Raw genomic sequence first — 14315 nt, forward strand, 5'->3', positions numbered from 1 at the left:
AGTGCGGCGTCTGACAACCAACAACCACACAATCTAAACATAAAGCTAAGCCACAGTGATAAATGCAAATATGATCTTGCACTGTGAATAGCTTCATTGAAATGGATTGGTAGTCACAGCAAACAAGACTTGTGTCACCGTGCTTAACTCACAAACAGTGCTGATCCAGTTTTCACATACAACGAGGCCCATTTAAGGGGACGGCAAATTACAATAAATCCGAACATGATAAAATCTTTAGCACATGCTTTCAAGTATGTTGTAATCAGTGGTGTCCTGCTCCCAGACGACAGTGTTTACAAAATCTATCAAGTACACTCACACTTATGTTTAATTCCGTACAGTGATAAACATTTTTAGATTTATAACAACCCTGATGGGCCCCCTTAGCTTGTCACGAGGGGGAATACATTTTCTGTCAGGTGATCAGTCCTACCTTGATCTCACAGCCCAGCCGCACCCGACAGTGAGTAGAACAGAAGACTTTTCTTTCTTTGTGGAATATTTTCGTGTACCATTACATGTCTATTAAATGCATGGAAAGTGAGAATTGAGGCGAGTTTCGTGTAAAGTGGGTACTGATGTGAGTTTCATGTAAACGGGGTACTGATGTAAGTTTCATGTAAAGTGGGAATTGAGGGGAGATTCATGTAAAGTGGAAGTTGAGATGAGTTTCATGTTGGGTATTGAGGTGAGTTCCATGTGAAGTGGGTATTGAGGTGAGTTCCATGTGAAGTGGGTATAGGAGATGAATTTCATGTGATTTGGGTACTGATGTGAGTTTAATGTAAAGTGTGTACTGAGGTGAGTTCCATCTAAAGTGGGTATTGAGGTGAGTTCCATGTAAAGTGGGTATTGAGGTGAGTTTTATATAAAGTGGGTATTGAGGTGAGTTCCATGTAATTTGGGCACTGATGTTAGATTCATATAAAGTGGGTGTTGAGGTGAGTTTCATGTGAAGTGGGTATTGAGAGGAGTTTCATGTGAAGTGGGTATTGAGGTGAGTTTTATATAAAGTGTGTACTGAGGTGAGTTCCATCTAAAGTGGGTATTGAGGTGAGTTCCATGTTAAGTGGGTATTGAGGTGAGTTTTATATAAAGTGGGTATTGAGGTGAGTTCCATGTTATTTGGGTACTGATGTTAGTTTCATATAAAGTGGGTATTGAGGTGAATTTCATGAAAAGTGGGTATTGAGAGGAGTTTTATGTGAAGTGGGTATTGAGGTGAGTTTGATGTAAAGTGTGTATCCAGGTGAGTTCCATGTAAAAATGTATTGAGGTCAGTTCCACGTAAAGTGTGTATTAAGGTGAGTTTCATGTAAAGTGGCCATGGGTACTGAGATGAGTTTCGTGTAATTTGGGTACTTATGTTAGTTTCATATAAAGTGGGTGTTGAGGTGAGTTTCATGTGAAGTGGGTATTGAGAGGAGTTTCATGTAAAGTGGGTATTGAGAGGAGTTTCATGTGAAGTGGGTATATAGATGAGTTTCATGTAAAGTGGGTACTGACGTTAGTTTCATATAAAGGGGGTATTGAGGAGAATTTCATGAAAAGTGGGTATTGAGATGAGTTTGATGTAAAGTGTGTATCCAGGTGAGTTCCATGTTAAAATGTATTGAGGTCAGTTCCACGTAAAGTGTGTATTAAGGTGAGTTTCATGTAAAGTGGGTACTGAGATGAGTTCCATGTAAAGTGGGTATTGAGATGAGTTTCGTGTAATTTGGGTACTTATGTGAGTTTCATATAAAGTGGGTATTGAGGTGAGTTTTATGTGAAAAGTGTATAGAGGTGAGTTCGATGTAAAGTGGGTATAGAGGTGAGTTTTATATAAAGTGGGTATTGAGGTGAGTTCCATGTGAAGTGGGTATAGGAGATGAATTTCATGTGATTTGGGTACTGATGTGAGTTTAATGTAAAGTGTGTACTGAGGTGAGTTCCATCTAAAGTGGGTATTGAGGTGAGTTCCATGTAAAGTGGGTAGTGAGGTGAGTTTATATCAAGTGGGTATTGAGGTGAGTTCCATGTAATTTGGGCACTGATGTTAGTTTCATATAAAGTGGGTGTTGAGATGAGTTTCATGTGAAGTGGGTATTGAGAGGAGTTTCATGTGAAGTGGGTATTGAGAGGAGTTTCATGTGAAGTGGGTATTGAGGTGAGTTTTATATAAAGTGTGTACTGAGGTGAGTTCCATCTAAAGTGGGTATTGAGGTGAGTTCCATGTAAAGTGGGTATTGAGGTGAGTTTTATATAAAGTGGGTATTGAGGTGAGTTCCATGTAATTTGGGTACTGATGTTAGTTTCATATAAAGTGGGTATTGAGGTGAATTTCATGAAAAGTGGGAATTGAGAGGAGTTTCATGTGAAGTGGGTATTGAGAGGAGTTTCATGTGAAGTGGGTATTGAGGTGAGTTTGATGTAAAGTGTGTATCCAGGTGAGTTCCATGTAAAAATGTATTGAGGTCAGTTCCACGTAAAGTGTGTATTAAGGTGAGTTTCATGTAAAGTGGGTACTGAGATGAGTTCTATGTAAAGTGGGTATTGAGATGAGTTTCGTGTAATTTGGGTACTTATGTTAGTTTCATATAAAGTGGGTGTTGAGGTGAGTTTCATGTGAAGTGGGTATTGAGAGGAGTTTCATGTGAAGTGGGTATTGAGAGGAGTTTCATGTGAAGTGGGTATATAGATGAGTTTCATGTAAAGTGGGTACTGACGTTAGTTTCATATAAAGTGGGTATTGAGTAGAATTTCATGAAAAGTGGGTATTGAGATGAGTTTGATGTAAAGTGTGTATCCAGGTGAGTTCCATGTAAAAATGTATTGAGGTCAGTTCCACGTAAAGTGTGTATTAAGGTGAGTTTCATGTAAAGTGGGTACTGAGATGTGTTCCATGTAAAGTGGGTATTGAGATGAGTTTCGTGTAATTTGGGTACTTATGTGAGTTTCATATAAAGTGGGTATTGAGGTGAGTTTTATGTGAAAAGTGTATAGAGGTGAGTTCGATGTAAAGTGGGTATAGAGGTGAGTTCCATGTAAAGTGGGTATTGATCATGAGATGAGTTTTATGCAATTTTGGTACTGATGTGAGTTTCATAAAAAGTGTGTATTGAGGTGAGTTTCATGTAAAGTGGGTACTGAGATGAGTTTCTTATAAAGTGTGCATTGAGGTGAGTTCCATGTAAAATGGGCATTGAGGTGAGTTCCATGTAAAGTGGGTATTGGGGTGAATTACATGTAATTTGGGTACTGATGTTAGTTTCTTATAAAGTGGGTATTGAGGTGAGTTCCATGTAAAGTGGGTATTGGGGTGAATTACATGTAATTTGGGTACTGATGTTAGTTTCTTATAAAGTGGGTATTGAGGTGAGTTTCATGTAAAATGGGCATTGAGGTGAGTTTCATGTAAAGTGGGTATTGAGGTGAGTTTCATGTAATTTGGGTACTGATGTTAGTTTCTTATAAAGTGGGTATTGAGGTGAGTTCCATGTAAAGTGTGTACTGAGATGAGTTTCATGTAATTTGGGTACTGATGTTAGTTTCTTATAAAGTGGGTATTGAGGTGAGTTCCATGTAAAGTGTGTATTGAGGTGAGTTTCATGTAATTTGGGTACTGATGTTAGTTTCATATAAAGTGGGTATTGAGGTGAATTTCAGGAAAAGTGGGAATTGAGAGGAGTTTCATGTGAAGTGGGTATTGAGAGGAGTTTCATGTGAAGTGGGTATTGAGGTGAGTTTGATGTAAAGTGTGTATCCAGGTGAGTTCCATGTAAAAATGTATTGAGGTCAGTTCCACGTAAAGTGTGTATTAAGGTGAGTTTCATGTAAAGTGGGTACTGAGATGAGTTCTATGTAAAGTGGGTATTGAGATGAGTTTCGTGTAATTTGGGTACTTATGTTAGTTTCATATAAAGTGGGTGTTGAGGTGAGTTTCATGTGAAGTGGGTATTGAGAGGAGTTTCATGTGAAGTGGGTATTGAGAGGAGTTTCATGTGAAGTGGGTATATAGATGAGTTTCATGTAAAGTGGGTACTGACGTTAGTTTCATATAAAGTGGGTATTGAGTAGAATTTCATGAAAAGTGGGTATTGAGATGAGTTTGATGTAAAGTGTGTATCCAGGTGAGTTCCATGTAAAAATGTATTGAGGTCAGTTCCACGTAAAGTGTGTATTAAGGTGAGTTTCAAGTAAAGTGGGTACTGAGATGTGTTCCATGTAAAGTGGGTATTGAGATGAGTTTCGTGTAATTTGGGTACTTATGTGAGTTTCATATAAAGTGGGTATTGAGGTGAGTTTTATGTGAAAAGTGTATAGAGGTGAGTTCCATGTAAAGTGGGTATAGAGGTGAGTTCCATGTAAAGTGGGTATTGATCATGAGATGAGTTTTATGCAATTTTGGTACTGATGTGAGTTTCATAAAAAGTGTGTATTGAGGTGAGTTTCATGTAAAGTGGGTACTGAGATGAGTTTCTTATAAAGTGTGCATTGAGGTGAGTTCCATGTAAAATGGGCATTGAGGTGAGTTCCATGTAAAGTGGGTATTGGGGTGAATTACATGTAATTTGGGTACTGATGTTAGTTTCTTATAAAGTGGGTATTGAGGTGAGTTCCATGTAAAGTGGGTATTGGGGTGAATTACATGTAATTTGGGTACTGATGTTAGTTTCTTATAAAGTGGGTATTGAGGTGAGTTTCATGTAAAATGGGCATTGAGGTGAGTTTCATGTAAAGTGGGTATTGAGGTGAGTTTCATGTAATTTGGGTACTGATGTTAGTTTCTTATAAAGTGGGTATTGAGGTGAGTTCCATGTAAAGTGTGTATTGAGGTGAGTTTCATGTAATTTGGGTACTGATGTTAGTTTCTTATAAAGTGGGTATTGAGGTGAGTTCCATGTAAAGTGTGTACTGAGATGAGTTTCATGTAATTTGGGTACTGATGTTAGTTTCTTATAAAGTGGGTATTGAGGTGAGTTCCATGTAAAGTGTGTATTGAGGTGAATTACATGTAATTTGGGTACTGATGTTAGTTTCATATAAAGTGGGTATTGGGGTGAATTACATGTAATTTGGGTACTGATGTTAGTTTCATATAAAGTGGGTACTGAGATGAGTTTCATGTTAAGTGGGTAGTGAGGTGAGTTAAAGGGTAAAGTAAAGTGAGAATTGTTTGTTGTTTAACGCCATACTCAGCAATATTCCAGCTATATGATGACGGTCTGATTGATATGGATCCACGCAATGTCGATACGATGACGTGCATGAACCAAGTTAGCGAGTCTGATCACCCGATCATGTTTAGTCGCCTGTAACGACAAGCATTTTCGCCTCTTACGGCAAGCATGTGTTGCTGAAGACCTATTCTACCCCGGATCTTCACGGGTCAAGTGGGAATTGAGTTTCATGTAAAGTAGCAAAATGTTCAGTTTCACCACTTGCCTAAAATGTATATAAAGTATTAAGAAGAAATATTGAACCGTTTATTAGTTATACTCCGGAAACGAAACGTGACTGATGGAAAAGAGAAAGGGAACTCTTAATTTTAGACACAATAAAATGATATTCTATTATGGGTTCCCAGCCTTGTCTTCCCAAACTCATCTCAACATTTGATTCTGACGTTGAATTTGCATGCGCGCTATTTCAAATGTACTGACAGAAAGCTTTTTTCCCTATATTTTTCATTTTTTCATTATTCGTTTCAATCAGTATGTCATTGTATCCCAAATGCGAAGATCGATGCTTATAATGTCACTGGTTTATTTGGTCTCGATTATATACAGACCGCCGTCATGTAGCGGGAATATTGCTGAGTCGCGGCTTTAAACAACAAAAAAACAAACAAGACCTTCTTGACCTTGACTTCAGCCAGTCACATGCCCAAAAGTTCACCTGATCTCAGACAGGGACTGTTTTAAGAATGAAAAGCCTTGTCTGTGGTTGAAAACATTTTTTATTCAAGTAATTTTGATGGACTACATTTTATCCTCAACTGATTTCACACGCCCTGTTTTAGAAAACAAAATTTTACTATATTGTAAAGAAAATGTTATGATGAGATGTTGATGTGCAGTTTTGAAGGGGAACAGTTTCTTTAAAGTTTTAACGGACGGGCGATTACAGACCTGATTTCCAACACTTGCATGGAGTGCATAGAAGGAAAAGGAGGATCATAATGTAGCGTTATCATGGACATTTATTGTCTTCCTTTACAACAATCGTCCCACACTTAAACACTAAAGACTGTTTGATATATTTATTGTATGCTAATGTGTCACTACAGTGGTACATTGTGAGTGTTATCCACACCGAGGCTGCCACCATTCCTTCAGGACATAAGAACTCGAGTTGAGGACCTTGACGACCACATGGACATGGCCAGTTCAGGTGTTGGCCATGAAGCCATTGGTGGATCAGACGAGGAAGATCCCACGGCCATTGCCAGGCCGACTGAGCACGGACTTGACCCTGGAGACCACACGGCCATTGCCAGGCCGACTGAGCACGGACTTGACCCTGGAGACATCACGGCCATTGCCAGGCCGACTGAGCACGACCTTGACCCTGGAGACAACACGGCCATTGCCAGGCCGACTCAGCATGGACTTGACCCTGGAGACAACACGGCCATTGCCAGGCCGACTGAGCATGAACTTGACCCTGGAGACAACACGGCCATTGCCAGGCCGACTCAGCATGGACTTGACCCTGGAGACCACACGGCCATTGTCAGGCCGACTGAGCATGAACTTGACCCTGGAGACAACACGGCCATTTCCAGGCCGACTGAGCATGGACTTGACCCTGGAGACCACACGGCCATTGCTTCACCAGGGTGTCAACCTTTCGTCTCCAAGCCAAGGCGTGGTATGTGTCCATAATAATTCTTCCTCCTCTGTCACTGTGTTTATAGGTGTGTACTGCTTTGTCGTGATGATTACGGCTGGTGTTCTCCCAGGAACGTCAGACGTGCCATCCTCTTAATACATTTCATTACCATATTAACTTGATAGGTTCTAAGGCAGTTAAAGTGTCGGGCAGTATGCAAACGTGGTATATGTGAGAAATGGGAGGCATGGATTAAATTGGCCTTTTCCTAAACTCTTTCTTTGAGCAAAACTATCTGAGACTAAAAGTGGGATAATATTCAAGACATTGCAAATGAAAAAAAATAAAAAATTTCAAGATCCTAGTATTTATAATTAAGAAATGGAGCAGACTAGTTAAAATTAACGTTGAAGTTCATCAACAATACCTCAGTATTAAACATTCAGTAACGTTCTAATACCCCTTCATTTAACTTGTCATTTAACTTCACCACACCTTGCACATTGAATGAAAGCTTTACCACTGGGCATGTATTACTCATTAAGGCACTAAGATACGTAAGTCCAGTATCATTCAAAGTATCTTTTAATTTCTCTGTGATTTTAATCGTAGTTTTTTTGTTGATTTTAACTGTTTGGCTAATCTTTCTGACCATCGCCAGGAGTCAGAGGGATGGAGTAAATCCTCCTGGGGTACCATGTAGGTAGCAGAAGTACCGTAAGTCCGCATGGTCCCTGGTGTGGTGGCCTAACTTTGGCTGCTGGCGATCTACATCCCGTTTTTATAATGTGTCGTCTGTTTTTAAAATCTGATCATTTTATTGTTCTAAAACTAGTTTTATAATTATAATCTGCAGTATGTTGCTAGTCGTCCTTCGACGACAGGCTTTTATATATTATATAAATTGCACGTTAAACCCCATTTGATCTCACCACCTCACCTGATTAAGTATGTCCTGAAACAGGTTTTGCTTGATCAGTATGTGGGCTTCACATGGATATCAGCTTACTGCTTTATGTGCAAAGGCGAATTATAAGAGATGAAAGACCTGTATCAGTGACCCAGCACACGAAAACGTAATTAACGAGGTCCTATTTAATAAAGAAAAATGAAACCCTTCCTCTATTTTGTATCAAACATAAGAGTTCGTTGTTGAACATCATCGTTGATTTGTTGCCAGGTGGTCCAGCCACTGGCATCATTCTTGCCAACTCGAAGTACGTCAACATCTCCACTGGGCAGATGGTACCGGGAACTGTCGGAGAAGGTGAGTATAAATAAAGAAATTATTCACATCCATGATCATGATCTAAATGTAAAAGCATCAAAGGCCTCATGGGGCCCCGGGTAGAATGGGGTCCCAGCACCCTATTGCTAGTCATAAGAGCCGAAAATGAGAAGACGTGAAGATCACACCTTAGAATGGTTTCCTAACAACTTATTCTGGTCGGCAGAGGCGAAGTAATGGATCGGGTGGCCATACAAAGAGATTTATCAAAGCATTTGTACAGCTGTGATGCATAGGGTAGCTGAAACATAACATTTATGCGACCAGAACATACTAGTAAAACAAAGATAAAATACAATTCCTAGTTAAGTTAAGAAATAAACATTTGATAAGTGGACAATTCTGAAACTGACAAATCGTCAGAAATAGATTAGACAGGGCTTTAATGGGGAAAACTTACCATATAAGTGCGGAAATAAATATGTATTTTAGTTTACATGACTTATCCATCTTACCAACGTAGTTTACCTCTGTATATTCAATGACGTGCATTAGTTTCTGTCCTACATATAACATTCTCATATAATGTCGTGTTTCTGCACAGATACTCTTGAGCTGCGCCTTACTGAAGCAAGGAAAACATTTATTGAAACAGAAATCTACAGAACAGTGAAGCAAAAAGTAAAGCTGTTTGGTCATGTGACCATCTATGGTGCCTCTGGAGAAGGGAAGACAACGATGGCTCTGATGTTGGGTTCACGTTATAGAAACCGAGGTTACCAGGTCGTGTTTGTGGACAGCATTGAGAAGTTTGACTTGGACAGCTGCCTCAGTTCTACACCGAGAGTATTTCTTATCATTGATGACATGTTTGGCACTGCTGGCTTGTCCACTAATGTTCCACTGATTAAAGCATTTCTAAATGATCTTATTCTCCATATAGACCACTGCAAACAGTCCCGTGAACAAATACACTCAGTTTTGCAAGATGGAGGTAAATCCAGTAACGATGACAAAAGAAAAAGTCAAACAAAGGACATTCGTGTCATTTTCACATCAAAGTCATACAACTTCCACGACGGACTTGCACAACTGCACTTTGATTGTTTCCCCCTGTTTGAGGAACAAACAGTTATGAATATAACTTTACATGATGTAAACTGTCTTTCCTCAGCAGAGAAACAGGAAATATATGAGAGACATAAGAGCATGCTAGATGAATGCTCCAAAGCTGACTTACCTGAATACAATGATTTGGAAACAGATTCAAAACTATTTGGATTTCCCCTGATATGTAAACTTGCTTCTTTTTCAAAAAATGTCAGAAAGCTTTTCAAGGAACCCTTGTCTTATTTGAGGGAGGAACTCAATGACATAATTACTTCTAAGAATGATAGATCTGGTGTGTTAGTCCTGATGTTATTGTGTGAAGACAGATTAAAATTGACAAAGTTAGAAAGTGAGGATGAGGACCAGGACTTGGATACGAAAGTCAAACATGTGATACGTCTCATGCCTACCGCTACACGCTCTGGGATGTGTCAAGCAGCAAGGCTATTCAGAGGTACATTCTTCACAAGAGGAGACACTGTAGGCTTTGCTCATTCTTCAATCTATGATGCTTGTGCCTGTGTCTTATATAACATCAATCCAAGTTTTGTTTTGAAGCATTGCAGTGAAGACTTTCTGTACGAGCGTGTACAACAAGGAACAGTAAAAGAAACAAAAGTTGATGAACATCTTCACTTGATATTCGTTTCTGAAGAGTATCATGAGCTTCTTACCACACGGCTTGCAAATTCTCTGAAACAGGGACATTTTTCTAAGTCAGTAACACATCCAATTCTTAAGCAAGACAAACAAGCTGAACAACTTCTTGAAAGACTACACTTTGATGGGACGAAAAATGAATCCATAGACAATGCCTGGTTTCACCAAAGAGAAAAAGGAAAATGTTTTTTGTATTGGGCTGTTCTTGGACATAATCCACATTTGGTAACAAGTGTTGAGAACCAAACTGGAGAAGTGTTTACACAAGACGAGATCAGAGAGGGTATGGAAGGTTGTGCCCAAGTAAACAACCTGACATTACTACAATGGCTACTCTCCAGGAGTGATGAGCATGACCGGATCAACAGGCTGAACAGGCTCATGTTTGCAGCAGCAGAAAATGGAAGTACTGCAACACTGTTGTATCTGCTGAATGAAGGGGCGAATCCCCATACTTGTGACTCGATGATGCAAAACATCTTCCATTTGGTATGTAAATCACGACATGAAAACACACTTCGTGCACTGCTAAATGTATCGGTAAACAAACTTGTTATAGACAGTGTTGATGTTGATGGCCACACTCCTCTAATGATTGCAGCAGGAACAGGGTCAGGGGATTGCTTCCAGCAGCTCATGCCATTCTCAAATCTGGATGTTCTGAACACGTATGGAAATGGTGTTATTCACCTTGCTTGTAAAGGAGGGAGCATTGTTATTGTTAAGGAACTGTTACCACCAATTTGTATCAACAAAAAAGGAATGAATGGATGGACACCGATAATGGTTGCTGCTGTTTTTGGACACAAAAGCGTCTTTGACTTCCTGGAATCAGAGGGGGCGGACCTATCGCTGGTTGATACAAATGGTAATAATTTACTTCATCTTACCTGTGTGGGAGGGAACATGGCTATTGTTCAACATCTGCTGTCAGATTATAACATCAACCAAAGGGGAATGTTTGGGTGCACACCGATAATGGTTGCTGCTGTCGTCGGACACAAAAACGTGTTTGACTTCCTGGAATCAAAGGGGGCAGACCTCTTGCTGGTTGATACAACTGGTAATAGTTTACTTCATCTTGCCTGTCGGGGAGGCAGCATGACTATTGTTCAACATCTGCTGTCAGATTCAAACATGAACCAAAGGGGAATGTTTGGGTGCACACCGATAATGGTTGCTGCTGTCAATGGACACAAAAGCATGTTTGACTTCCTGGAATCAAAGGGGGCGGAGCTATCGCTGGTTGATACAAAAGGTAACAGTTTACTTCATCTTGCCTGTCAGGGAGGCAACATGACTATTGTTCAACATCTGCTGTCAGATTCAAACATCAACCAAAGGGGAGCGAATGGATTGACACCGATAATGTTTGCTGCTTTCAAAGGACACAAAAGAATGTTTGACTTCCTGGAATCAGCGGGGGCGGACCTATCGCTGGTTGATACAACTGGTTATAGTTTACTTCATCTTGCCAGTGTGGGAGGCAACATGACTGTTGTTAAACATCTGCTGTCAGATTCCAACATCAACCAAAGGGGAATGAATGGACGGACACCGATAATGTTTGCCGCTGTCTTCGGACAGAAAAGCTTGTTTGACTTCCTTGAATCAGAGGGGGCGGAACTCTCTCTTGTTGATACAGAAGGTAACAGTTTACTTCATCTTGCCTGTGTGGGAGGCAACATGACTATTGTTCAACATCTGCTGTCAGATTCTAACATCAACCAAAGGGGAATGAATGGGTGCACACCAATAATGGCTGCTGCTGTCAATGGACACAAAGGCGTGTTTGACTTCCTGGAATCAGAGGGGGCGGACCTATCGCTGGTTGATACGGATGACAACAGTTTACTGCATTGTTGCTGTGCAGAAGGCAACATGACTATTGTTCAACACCTGCTGTCTGATTCAAACATCAACCAAAGGGGAAAGAGAGAACGGACACCGATTATGGTTGCTGCTTTCAAAGGACACAAAAGTGTGCTTGACTTCCTGGAATCAAAGGGGGCGGACCTATCGCTGGTTGATACAGATAGTAACAGTTTACTTCATCTTGCCTGTCAGGGAGGCAACATGACTGTTGTTAAACATCTGCTGTCAGATTCTAATATCAACCAAAGGGGAATGAATGGACTGACACCGATAATGTTTGCTGCTGTCAAAGGACACAACCGCGTCTTTGACTTCCTGGAATCAGCGGGGGCTGACCTATCGCTGGTTGATACAACTGGTAATAGTTTACTTCATCTTACCTGTCTGGGAGGGAACATGACTATTGTTCAACATCTGCTGTCAGATTCCAACATCAACCAAAGGGGAAGTTACAGATTGACACCGATAATGGTTGCTGCTGTCTTCGGACAGAAAAGCGTGTTTGACTTCCTGGAATCAGAGGGGGCGGACCTATCGCTTGTTGATACAGATGGTAATAGTTTACTTCATCTTGCCTGTCAGGGAGGCAACATGACTATTGTACAACTTCTGCTGTCTGATTTAAACATCAACCAAAGGGGAAAGAGAGAACGGACACCGATTATGGTTGCTGCTTTCAAAGGACACAAAAGAGTGCTTGAGTTCCTGGAATCAAAGGGGGCGGACCTATCGCTGGTTGATACAGATGGTAACAGTTTACTTCATCTTGCCAGTGCGGGAGGCAACATGACTATTGTTAAACACCTGCTGTCAGATTCTAACATCAACCAAAGGGGAATGAATGGACTTACACCGATAATGTTTGCTGCTTTCAATGGACACAACAGCGTGTTTGACTTCCTGGAATCAGCGGGGGCGGACCTATCGCTGGTTGATACAGATGGGGATAGTTTACTTCATCTTGCCTGTCGTGGTGGCAACATTACTATTGTTAAACACCTGCTGTCAGATTCTAACATTAACCAAAGGGGAATGAATGGACTTACACCGATAATAATTGCTGCTTTCAAAGGACACAACAGCGTGTTTGACTTCCTGGAATCAAAGGGGGCGGACCTATCGCTGGTTGATACAACTGGTAATAGTTTACTTCATCTTACCTGTCTGGGAGGGAACATGACTATTGTTCAACATCTGCTGTCAGATTCCAACATCAACCAAAGGGGAAGTTACAGATTGACACCGATAATGGTTGCTGCTGTCTTCGGACAGAAAAGCGTGTTTGACTTCCTGGAATCAGAGGGGGCGGACCTATCGCTTGTTGATACAGATGGTAATAGTTTACTTCATCTTGCCTGTCAGGGAGGCAACATGACTATTGTACAACTTCTGCTGTCTGATTTAAACATCAACCAAAGGGGAAAGAGAGAACGGACACCGATTATGGTTGCTGCTTTCAAAGGACACAAAAGAGTGCTTGAGTTCCTGGAATCAAAGGGGGCGGACCTATCGCTGGTTGATACAGATGGTAACAGTTTACTTCATCTTGCCAGTGCGGGAGGCAACATGACTATTGTTAAACACCTGCTGTCAGATTCTAACATCAACCAAAGGGGAATGAATGGACTTACACCGATAATGTTTGCTGCTTTCAATGGACACAACAGCGTGTTTGACTTCCTGGAATCAGCGGGGGCGGACCTATCGCTGGTTGATACAGATGGGGATAGTTTACTTCATCTTGCCTGTCGTGGTGGCAACATTACTATTGTTAAACACCTGCTGTCAGATTCTAACATTAACCAAAGGGGAATGAATGGACTTACACCGATAATAATTGCTGCTTTCAAAGGACACAACAGCGTGTTTGACTTCCTGGAATCAAAGGGGGCGGACCTATCGCTGGTTGATACAGATGGTGACAGTTAACTTTTGTGGGGGAGGCAACATGACTATTGTTCAACATCTGCTGTCAGATAAACGATAGAGTTGTCCCGGAAGTGAGACGCTCCAAAAATCACCTGTATAGTTTATTGTGTGTAGTCCCCGAAAGGATTGGCCCCTAAGCAGTGTTATCAACAAACAACAAAAGAAAGAATATGAAGATTAGGAAACATTCATTCTGTCAAATGCTAACATCAGGATTAAATATTGATAGAAACTTTTGGAAAACTTCCTAAAAAAGGATTCTAGTGCCAGTATACCCCTCTGTACTAGATGTATAGCATTGTGTTCTACATGTATACCACTGTGTACTAGATGTATAGCATTGTGTACTAGATGTATACCACTATGTCCTAGATGTAAAGCCTTGTGTGCTAGATATATACCACTGTGTCCTAGATGTATAGCATTGTGTGCTAGATATATACCACTGTGTCCTAGATGTAAAGCCTTGTGTACTACATGTATACCACTCTGTACTTGATGTATAGCATTGTGTGCTAGATATATACCACTGTGTACTAGATGTATACCGCTGTGTACTAGATATACTACTGTGTACTAGATGTATGCCACTATGTATTAGGTATATGCCACTGTGTACTAGATGTATACCACTGTGTACTAGATATATACCATTGTATACTAGATGCATACCATTGTGTAATAGATGTATACC

General features: G+C 40.6%; 1 protein-coding gene across 1 annotated transcript; it reads left to right on the forward strand.

The window, feature by feature from the left end:
* The first annotated feature begins 426 nt into the window (after positions 1 to 426).
* Positions 427 to 13629, forward strand: LOC124148037. The gene is made up of 4 exons (XM_048386644.1): positions 427 to 466; positions 6275 to 6858; positions 8000 to 8086; positions 8652 to 13629. The coding sequence occupies exons 2-4, from the start codon at positions 6360 to 6362 to the stop codon at positions 13619 to 13621; spliced, it is 5556 nt and encodes a 1851-aa protein (XP_048242601.1). The 5' UTR covers positions 427 to 466; positions 6275 to 6359; the 3' UTR covers positions 13622 to 13629.
* The last annotated feature ends 686 nt before the right edge of the window (positions 13630 to 14315 follow it).

This window comes from Haliotis rufescens, unplaced genomic scaffold (assembly GCF_023055435.1).
Source record: "Haliotis rufescens isolate VD_foot unplaced genomic scaffold, xgHalRufe1.0.p SCAF_10, whole genome shotgun sequence".
NCBI lineage: Eukaryota > Metazoa > Mollusca > Gastropoda > Lepetellida > Haliotidae > Haliotis > Haliotis rufescens.

Excerpts from the sequence above, each read along its gene's own strand:
- LOC124148037 (XM_048386644.1), top strand. The coding sequence starts at position 6,360 with ATGGACATGGCCAGTTCAGGTGTTGGCCATGAAGCCATTGGTGGATCA. Across the intron at positions 6,859-7,999 it reads CGTCTCCAAGCCAAGGCGTG|GTGGTCCAGCCACTGGCATC; the intron begins GTATGTGTCCAT and ends ATTTGTTGCCAG. Across the intron at positions 8,087-8,651 it reads ACCGGGAACTGTCGGAGAAG|ATACTCTTGAGCTGCGCCTT; the intron begins GTGAGTATAAAT and ends GTTTCTGCACAG.